This window comes from Choloepus didactylus, chromosome 10, assembly GCF_015220235.1.
Source record: "Choloepus didactylus isolate mChoDid1 chromosome 10, mChoDid1.pri, whole genome shotgun sequence".
In the NCBI taxonomy this organism is placed as follows: domain Eukaryota; kingdom Metazoa; phylum Chordata; class Mammalia; order Pilosa; family Megalonychidae; genus Choloepus; species Choloepus didactylus.
The window spans coordinates 84,715,984-84,726,437 of NC_051316.1; the positions used below are offsets into that span (position 1 = coordinate 84,715,984).

A 10,454-nucleotide genomic window follows, 5' to 3' on the forward strand; every position below is an offset into this window, starting at 1 on the left:
AGTGGGGAGAAAAACAAGAGCTGAGCTCCACAAAGTCAAGAGTAAACAGAATAATATCTAGAGCAGGGAAGGGAGCTCATCACCTAGATGAGTATAATGGGGTAATGTAAAGAATACTTCTCCACAGAGAATAATCAGTTTTAGAAATCCAAGTTTTCCTGTCTCAATTTTATCCTTGTAGAGAGAAATATGCAAATTGTGCTGTGTGGGAAATCAAATGTGTAAAAAAGTAGTGAAAGATCAGAGTTATTGGGGATGAACTGAGTAAAGCAAGAGACTTCAAGGAAGGAGAGGCCAATACAAAGATAATGAGGATATAAGCCAGTGCAGGAATACCTAGCTGAGGGGTCCTGAAGGTCAAGGATGGGAGTATGGGTATGATACCATGAGTCATAATGGATACCTATGTCCCTTTCAGAAATTCTCCCTTGGTATTGAGGGTCCTGGTGCCCTAACTCCCCCTTCTCTTCTACCCTTACCTGGGTAATAGAGTAGAAAAGGGGCCTACAAAGAGGAATAAGGTAGTTGAAGGAGGACATCATGGGATCAGGGTTCCCAATCTCCATCAGGGTTGTGGTTCTGAAAGAAATTCTATATGAAGTAGCTGCCAGCCTCAGAGCAAGACAAAGTGGTTGTATCACTCAACCAGCTTTGACAGTCTAATCCTAGGGATTCATAACCTCTGAAGCCAAGTCCCAAGCTTTGTTATCCAAAGTTTCAGACTTAGGAGTTGAAGATGATCCAACATCATCCACATAGAAAATCCTCCCATCTGAGTTCACCATTAGCTATAGGAATGGGGGCAGAATCACAGAACATAGACATCTCCATGGGACTAATTTGTGCCTCCCACCCCCAGGCAACTGGCTGTTGACACAAAATAATATTCAACTTAAGGAACATCTAAACTTAGGGAAACATGACCCAGCTGCCTCCCCCAACCCAAGCTCCAGATCTCCTTTCCAGCTACCCCTAATCCTAATTGTCCCCTTTCTTACTTTACTCCCCAATCCCAACTGCCTCCAAGTCCTTCCCATCATCCTGATCTTCTCCTAGTTTTCTTCTACCTCCTAGATCCTTGCCTAGAGAGTAGAACTTCAGGAAGTCACTGTTCTGTTCTCTGGTTCTACTTCTCAAGTAATCCATGAGGAGGGTTCCAGGCAACCTGGCAGCAGACAACTCTAGGACTCAGTGAGAGGAGAAACCTCTACTCTGGTGGAGATGGGACCTCCTATGGAGAGACTCTGAGCCTTCCTCCTTCCCTCTGGTACTTCCAGGATGTGAATGAAACATGGAGCCTACATTTCCCAGAGCTGTATGAACCAGGCCAGCACAACCTCTATTTCAACAAGAAGGAATTTGTGAAGTGTTTAATGCATGGGATCTATAGTTCCCTCGTGCTGTTCTTCATCCCCATGGGGACCGTTTATGACTCAGTGCGCAACGATGGAAAGGAAATCTCTGACTACCAGTCCTTCTCTCTGATGGTGCAGACGTCCTTGCTCTGGGTAGTCACAATACAGGTGTGGCGAGTGGGGGTAGGAGGATTGGGTTGGGAGGGAGGGAAGGAGAGAGGGTGGGAAGGGGGTATCCTCCATTAGGGGGAGGATAAGGGAGGGGGCTGTTAGGTTCCAGGATATAGAGTACTGCACATAAGAGGGTGCTTTTCAGATTGCCCTGGAGACAACCTACTGGACGATCATAAGCCACTTCTTCATCTGGGGTAGCCTGGGTTTCTACTTTTGCATCTTATTCTTCCTGTGCAGTGATGACCTGTGCCTAATATTCCCCAACACCTTCCAATTCCTAGGTAAGGCCCTGCCCAGTGGCAGGTAGGGGGTGAGGTTGAACTAAGTGTATTTTTTTAATAAATATTTACTGAGTAGCTATTACTATATGCTAGGCTCTGTGAATAGAGATATGAATAAAGACATGGCCTCTGCCCTAAAAAGACTCAAAATCTAGCTAGGGGAAATATTTTACCTTATTAGAGTTTTCAAGATATTTTCAAATTTCTTATCTAATTTGATCCTTACGAACATCCTATGAGGTACGCAGGACAAGAATTAATAGCATCATTTTAGAGACTGGAGATAGAATTTTTTAAATTAGACGTTTCAAACCTAGGTCTCCTACTCCCAGCCCAGTGTCCTTTAAACTGTAGCATGCTGCCTTATTGTCTCCGTATTAATTTCTCTCTCTCCCATCTCCATTCTGATAAGGACAAAATGCAGACAGTAGAGATGTAGATGTAGCTGGCTCCCACCTCTTGTCAGGCCGCTAACTTGTTTTTCTCCTCCAAAACCCTCCATTCCATTTTTGTGCCCAGGCTAATGCTCTAGATTTCCCCCATAAAATCTACCCCCACCACCCTAGCTGCCTTTAAATGGAGACAAAGGCATTTGAATGCATAGTGACTTTGGCTGCACAAAGGACCCAACTGGGATTCTTTTGCATTTATATTATTTCTCAGGAGACTACTCTATCTCTGAATCAATAACTTCCTTCTTTGAATGGGAGAGGTATCTAAGTTCTGGCTGCCACCTCCTACCCCTGGCCCTACCCCTTCTCCCAGGCTCTGTTGGAGCCTTTCTCTTCCTGGCTGATTGTTTACAGGTATGGCAAGGAACACTCTGAACCAGCCACACGTGTGGCTGAGTGTTGCCCTCAGCGTGGTCCTCTGTGTGTTACCTGTGATTGGGTACCAATTTCTCAAACCACTACTCTGGCCCACCAGCGTGGACAAGGTAAGTGGAACAGGGAACTACCCAGATTCAGATTCATGATCTTCTTTGCCTTTGCCTCTGTAGATAAAAACCCTGTTCTCCCATGCTCTGGCTGTAGGTTCTTAAGAGAATTCACGATTGCATGAGAAGTCCACTGAGACCCCCAGCCCGGTCCAAACCGAAACACACAGGCTTTCATCGTTCTGCCTATGCGTTCTCCCACCAGCAGGGCTTTGGGGCCTTCATCACCTCTGGCAAGACCTTGAAGTCCAAGTCGCTGTTTGTCTTTAAAAACAGCTATTCCTTTAAAAACTAGAGACCCTTAGGGAAATCCCAAAGGAGTCAGTTTTGCTCAGCCTCCCTCATATTCATACAATTTAGTAAGAGGGATTAGAATTCCTGGGAAATCAGCATAAGCCTGTTCCTTCACTCTCACTACAGGGTCTCAGCCTCTTTATTCCCCAGAAAGCTATGCCCAGGTAAGGAAAGGAAAAGTAAGGAAAGAACCCCCAGATATCTGCCAGAATTGCAGCATTTCAAGAGAAAAGCAACCTCAAGCCTCTCTTTTACTAACCCTTCCCAGTTTTAATCCAGATAAGCAAATGTGGAAGTAGCAGTGAAGAGGGACAGGTTGGGGAAGGGAAAAGAAGATAGGGTCTAAGAATCTTGCCTGGGACCCTATTTCCCATACTTAGAGCAACCATAAATCTTTCTAGGGTTCCACAGGAACATATTCCCACCCAGACCTCCTTCTCGGGTTTATCTGGGGGGTTCAGGATGAGTCTTTTGCTGGCCCTGGGTGGAAAAAGGAGGAGGCATCTGTGAAGAATTGGTCTTAAGAAGCTGAAAGAGTTTCCAGACCAAAAAAAAATGGAGGTGGTTCTTGCCTGGATAGGACAGCTCAAGGTTTTGCCTTCTCCCCCTCTCTTTGATCCCTTTGACCCTAGATCTGATACCTGTGCAGGCCTCAGAACTGGGATGGGGAGAATGCAGGAGATATTAAAAAATCTCTTCTTGAGGGGGACATAAGCCATAATTGGTGAGCATCTGTCTTCATTCCATAAAATTATCTTGACAAGAAATTGTATGTAATTGGGAAAATGTTTCTAAGAAGTCTATGGAGAAATAAATGTATTATTTTGGAGTGGAGAGATTTGTATGGTCTGTTGGGGTCCCAGCGAGTAGAAAATCCAAGCATTATCATTGGCCCACAGATCACCACTACCTTTCCCCTTCAAATCACACTAATATTTCCCTCCACCCCTGCCACCTTTCTCTCCTTTTTCAGCACCATTCCACTTTTCTCCCCACTCCTGCTAAACTCTATCTTGGACTTAGTGTGACCACCTCTTTTTAACCATACAGCTCTATTTTCTTTGTAGATCTTAAATATTGGTTCCTGGAGCACAGTCCTAGGGTTTCTGCTCATCTTTCTCTGTACACTTTCCCAACTTCATTCAAACTCATGACTTCATTTACCAACAGAAAAGAGATTCTCAACTCTCCAGCCTAGATCCCTCTGCCAAAGTCCAGATCTATGTACTAAACTGACTCAGACCATTCACTTGGTTGAACCTCAGTAAACTCAAACTCGACCCACACAAACTCTACTAGTAGTTTTTCCCTAAATTTCATCCCAGGATGCCACCATCATCCTCCGAGTCATCCGAGGCAGGATGATGGAAATCACCCTGTATTTCTTCCTCTAGCCTGATGTCCAGTCAGTCACCCAGTCATGTGAATTCTGCATCCGTAGCATCTTGCATCTCTTAATAGTAGTGCCATTGCCTTTGCTCAGACTGTCATCACCTTGCACATGGAAAATCACATAAAATCTCCCAACTAATCCCCCTGGGCTTCCTTTTTAAAGCAGCTTTCAGAGTAGTCTTTCTGAAGGGCAAATTTGATTACATCAGGTCAGGCCCCAGCCTAGCATCCTTTAAGGGCCTCCTATGCCTTCTGCATCAAGTTAAAATTTGGACACTTTATTTTGGGTCCTCTCTAGCCTTGTCTCCCACCATGCCCCCACTTGCATTTACTCTATCCATACTGTTTCTGGTCTTCATGTCATCACACATGCTGTTCTCGTATCCTAAAATGCTTTCCCCTACTCTCTTCTTCATCTGGCTAACTCTTAATAACCCTTCAAAACTCAGATTTAGTTGGAACTAGACAGAAGTGATGGTTGCACAACATTGGGATGTACTAAATGCCACTGAATTGTACTTTAATAATGGCTAATTTTAGGTTATATGAAGTTCCCCTAAAAATCGAACAAACAAACAAAAAAACCTCAGATCACTCACATTACGCATTGTCTCCTCCAATCCCTTGATCCCTCAGTGTGCTTTATGTGCCTTTCCTCTATTTGTTCAATTGCGCTCCTGTGCATACCTCTATCAATGACAGTTATCACAGGGCACTGTAATCTATTGATTTACTTTCTATTCTCAGCATATCATAAGCTTTCAATAAATGTCTGTTGAATGGATGAACAAATAAAATGGAAGAATACTGAAATCTGCCTATCTGCCTATCTTTCTTGTTCCCACGAATAGCACCACGACCCAATAGCTCAAACCAGAAACCTGGAAGTCTTTCTGCCCTCTTCTCTTCCATTGCTCTAACCCAATCCATTCAGTTACCAAGACTATCTCAGAATTGTTTTCAAATCTTTCCCTTCCTATTCATCCCCAGTGCTACTGCTCTTATTGTCTCTAAACTAGATTACAGCAACATCCTCCTCCTGGTCTCCCTTCCTCCAATTCTGTCTTTCCAATCTATTATCCACACCATAGAGAATAACTGATTTTTTAAAATACAAATGAGATGTCATTTATCAGTCTAAAATCCTCTAGTGGCTCATCCTGGCTCCCTTACCTTGGTGCTGCCTACCTCTGCAGCTTCACTGGCCATTCTGCTACGCATACCCTCATTCCAGCCATACCAAACTATCTGCAGTTTCCCGAAGGTTCCATTATCTTCAGAAGCTTCTATGCCCTGGCTGTTTCTGTTCTCCCTTCCTAGAATACCCTTCCTTTCCCTCCCTCCTTTGCTTAGCTAATGTTTATCTGCCCTTCACTCTCAACTGGTTCACTTCTCTACAAGCCTTCATTGACACCACAACCTGTCATTCTAAGGTGGGTGCTCTCCCTTGCACTAGAGCATCTTGTACTTATCTCTTGTTTTCAGTTCCCAAGATCTGAATGTATTATTCCTCACATCCTCACTCTAATTGTGATCTAATTCTGTCTTTTCTGCTAGGCAATGGGTGATCTCCTTGAGGGCAGGAACTTTGTCTCGTTTCTGATTCCCGTCACCCAGCAGGGTGCTGACACTTAGATTATTAGTGTTTTTCAATCAAAGAGTGAATGACTGAAAGTTATCACCTTTTATTTGTCCTAAACTTGCTTCTTACCCTGTTCCTTAGAAATGAATGTCATCCTGCTGTCTCTAGTGTAGTTATACTTTAGAGCCTCTTCTTATGAGACATGGTCACTCATGGTCTCCCATCTAAGGCATTTGTGAAAATAAAATTTGAACCAGTAATAGCCCCCAAAGCTCCTGAGCGATCACCATCCTCTCCTGGTGGTTTCTATGCACACTGGGAAGTTTGAGTCTGCCTCTGCTGAGGATCCAAGACAATCTGGAATTCACGTTCCAAAGTGAGTTGTGAGAAGACCATGCAAGTATTGCAAAAAAGGGGTTGTGCAATCAGGATACAGGATCATAGGGCTTGGGTAAAGTTCAGCATTGTCAATGATTAGATCTAGAAATTAGCACATTTGAGCTAGTACAGCAGGCCATTTGTTTCAAAGCATAAAAGTCACTCTCTCTCCCTTTCATCCCATTTACCCATAATTACCACAAACATGTATTGAGTATCTACCATGTTCTGGGCACTGTTCTAGATGCTTGCAATACAGTGATGAACAAAACTTAAAAGGTTTCTACTATCAGGGAGCTTGCCTTCTAGCAGGAAAGGCAATAATCAAGTACACAAACAAGAACATTTAGGTAATACAAGTTATGAAGACACTACAACAGGCTACTTTAACAGTGAAAGAGTATGAGGGGGAAGGGGTAGCTGTTTTATATTTGGTCATCAGAGAAGGCCTTTCTGAGGAGGTGACATTTTTGAGACCTAAATGACTAGAAGGATCTAGCCCTGCAAAAATTTTATGGAAGAGCATTCCAGGTAGAGTGAATAGCTAGTGCAAAGGCCCAAAGACAAGAGCAAGCTTTTTGTGTAATAAAAAGAAAGAATTATGTTGTATACATATTACCACAATAACAATTTCCAAAAAAAGAAAAAGAAAGAAGCCTACTGTGGATGTAGCACAGTGAGCAAAGGAAAGGACCATTAAATAAGATGGGAAGCAGTAGAGAGTTTTAAAGCCAGAGAATAACATCTGATTTACAGTTTGAAAGGATTTCTCAGGCTCTGTGGAGAACAGGGGAGCAAAAAGTGACAGCAGGGAGACTATTTAGGAGAAAATTACAGTTGTCTTAGTATGACATGGTGATGGCTTGGACTAGGGTGGTGGTTAACAGTAAGGATACAAGTGGATGAATATGGATATATTTTCAAGATAGAACCAAAAGACTTTGTGGATTGGCTGTGGAAGATGTAGACACTGGTTCATCAAATGGTACTACTGATTTACTCAATGGCTTCCTTTCTAATAATCAGGGTACTGATGCCCCAGACTCTTCCCACACAGCTCCTGATGAGGAGGTGGGTCTAGATGGTCATGTTTGTACCAGCTGAATCTACCCCTAGCTACAACTGGCCAAGAATGGACATGTAACCCAGTATAGCTTCTCTCTCTGGGAATGAGATTTAGAACTCTGAGAAAGTCAGTCAGTGATGGAGATAGGACCTAAAAGAGCATGTGGTTTCAGGAAGTGGGGCCTCCATTTTAAAGAGGATAAGTGAACCAAGATATCCAGAGTGTAGAGAGAAGAATGAAGCAGATGCCTGAAGAGAAACAGACAGGAGACTTTTCTTTCCTAGGAGAGAACCCCATGAGAGCCTTTCTAAAGTTGGGTTTTGTGAGGACATCTTTTTACTTGAGCTAGATTGAGGGTGTTTTTATTCTCTGCTGCCAACAGCTAAAATAGAGGCAACTGCAATTTACATAAACTCGGTTTACCCTCGTTCCTTATCTTCGGTCTCCCAGGACTCAGACAAACAAGGGAGTACTTACTAGTCAGTATTTCACCACAATTTCAGGCCCGTATCTACTAAGATATGTGCAAAGTGTTGTTTTTTTTTTTTTTTTTTTTTTTTAGAGCTTTAAAATGTGAGCAGAATGGAGAAGACAAAGCATTTGGAGGATTCTGGGGGATCCTAGGAGTCATCCTAGAATACTCATTCTACTTTATGCCCCACCACACACACACATTTAATTCACTAAGACCTATAGATTCTAGCCCCTAAATCTCTTGAGCCCATCTCCTCTTATCTAGCTCCTCTGCCACCTCCATAATCAAGACCCTTCTTGCTTCTCACCATAATTACCACAGTGTCCTAACTAGCCTCCTTACCTTATTTAGCTTCCTCCAATTCAATATCCACACTTCTACTAGAGTGACCTTTCTAAAGTGTGTATCTGATCAAATCACTCCCCTGCTTTAAATAATAGTGCCGATAGCCTGCAGAGTAAAATCCAAACTATAGAACATACAGATAAGGCCCTTCATAATCTTGTCCCTACCTTCTCACCTTAGACTTCACCCATACTTTAAACCACTTGCAGTTTCTCTGACCTATTACATTATTTCACACCTCTGTGTTTTTACATATGCTTTGATTTGCAAGTGTCAGAAAAAAAGTGTGCAAAACTTTGAAATGGGCAAAAATGGAATGTTGGGTGCCATCTAGCATACTCTTGGAGATTATTTGATTCTATTAAGAGGAGTGAGCTGTGATTATCTTTAGGCTATTTTACAACCCTTTATAGATAGAAATTAACTTGTAGAATACTGATAATAATGCAAATGGTTCCTTACCATAAAAATGCAAATGATTCTTGTTCATGGCTATGCAAATGAATTTTGTCCAGTAGAGAATATAAATTTCTAAAAATCAAATCCTCATTTGAACCAGTTTTATTTTCTTACTGGTTTCCTCATTAATTAGTGAGTTTAATAAAATCTTTGAAACATGCACATTTTATATTTGTATAAGATTCATGATTTCACCTTTTTGAAAACTATTCTTCAATGCAAATAACGGGAAGAAACCCACACTTGCTGAAGCCAAAAATGAAACAATATTAATGAATAGAAGGATGCCTCATGAACCCAAGGCAGGAATCAAGCGGGGCTTCTGTAATAAGTGGAACTGGCTGCTGGAAGAACCCAAGAACCCAGGGAGTAGTCTCTGTGTCTAGACTTGGCTTCTCTCTCTGCAACAGATTGTTCCTTCTTATCAAACTGGTTTTCTTTGCTACCCAGGCCATGTGGCAGGTAGAAGATAGCCACTCACAGCTCTCAAATTCCTCTCTTAAATCCAACCATGAGGAGAGAGGGGTTGCTCTCTTTTCCCCAATTCCAACTTTTCAGGGAAGGGATTCTGGCTGGCCTAGTTTGGGTGAAGTCCCCACCCTGAACACACTGTGCTAACATGGTTTGTACAGTCTCTTCATTTGTCCCCCTACCGGCAGTCCTAGTCCTCTCCGTTTCATTCCCATGTCAGCTCAGAGAATTTTATTTCTAAATTAAAATTTGATCTTGCCATTCCTGCCCCTGCTTAAAGCCCTTCACTGTCTCTCCACTGCTTACACAATAAGTCCCAACTCCTTGGTAATGTTGTAGGAGGCACTTCATCATTAAACCCCTGCCTATCTCTCCTATGCTCTCTACACTGCATTCGACCCCAATCATGAGTTATTTTGTCCCTCTGTTCTTCTGCAATGCTGATTCCGACAATCTCAGCAACCTTTCACCCTTATCATCTCACATTTTTCTCTCAAAACTCAGCTCACAACACTTCTGTAAAGCCTGAGGATGCATTTCACAGGTATGGCATTTATTTGCCTCCTTAACCCTGACCCGACATGGCTGAGTGCCTAAAGCATGGGGTCTCAGTCTATAACTCTTTCACCCAGCTTGGAACCTAGAACGGACTCTCCGTGGACGACTTCCAATAACTAGTTGGAAGTTGGAACGGAACTAGTTGGAATGGAATGCGTGTCCCTCATCTCACTTGCGCTGCAGAGGGAGGTGTCACACCTTTGGCTGGAGGAGCCGAGTCAATAGACAGCCGCGATGTCCCACACACACCCCTGCAGTGAAAAGAATGAGGGGCCTGGGTTCCAGACCTTGCCAAGACTTCTTAACCCCGGCTATAAGAATTACTAGGGACGCTTTTAAATATACCAAAGACTGGGCTACACCGTCATCCCAACGATTCTGATTCAATTGGCCTTGGGTTTTTGGTTTGTTTTCTAATTTCTTCAAGTGGTTTTATAACAGAGCAAGGGTTGAGAACCGCTTCTCAGGCAAAGCTAGGAGCCCAAATGTACCTGCCTTCGAAGCCAGTAGACTAGCGCCCCAGGGTTCTTCTGCACAAGGGAGCCGCGTCTTAGCCAGGCATCACCCGGCAGGAGGGAGACGAGGGCCGCAAAAGGCGGGGCCAGGGCAGAAGTCCTACCACCCCTCGTGGGAAAGCCCCGCGCGTGACTCCGGCTGCGCCCATCGCAGCGGGAGCGAGGGTGGTGG

At 43.4% G+C, this 10,454-nt stretch overlaps 1 protein-coding gene across 1 annotated transcript in view; it reads left to right on the forward strand.

The window, feature by feature from the left end:
- Positions 1-3,113, forward strand: part of LOC119545264 (phospholipid-transporting ATPase FetA-like) — an 80,178-nt gene extending 77,065 nt beyond the window's left edge. The window contains exons 23-26 of the mRNA XM_037850783.1: positions 1,278-1,523; positions 1,672-1,810; positions 2,617-2,747; positions 2,845-3,113. Coding sequence (XP_037706711.1) covers positions 1,278-1,523; positions 1,672-1,810; positions 2,617-2,747; positions 2,845-3,042 — 714 coding nt within the window. The 3' untranslated portion in view covers positions 3,043-3,113. The remainder of the gene's footprint in view (positions 1-1,277; positions 1,524-1,671; positions 1,811-2,616; positions 2,748-2,844) is intronic.
- Positions 3,114-10,454: the final 7,341 nt, after the last annotated feature.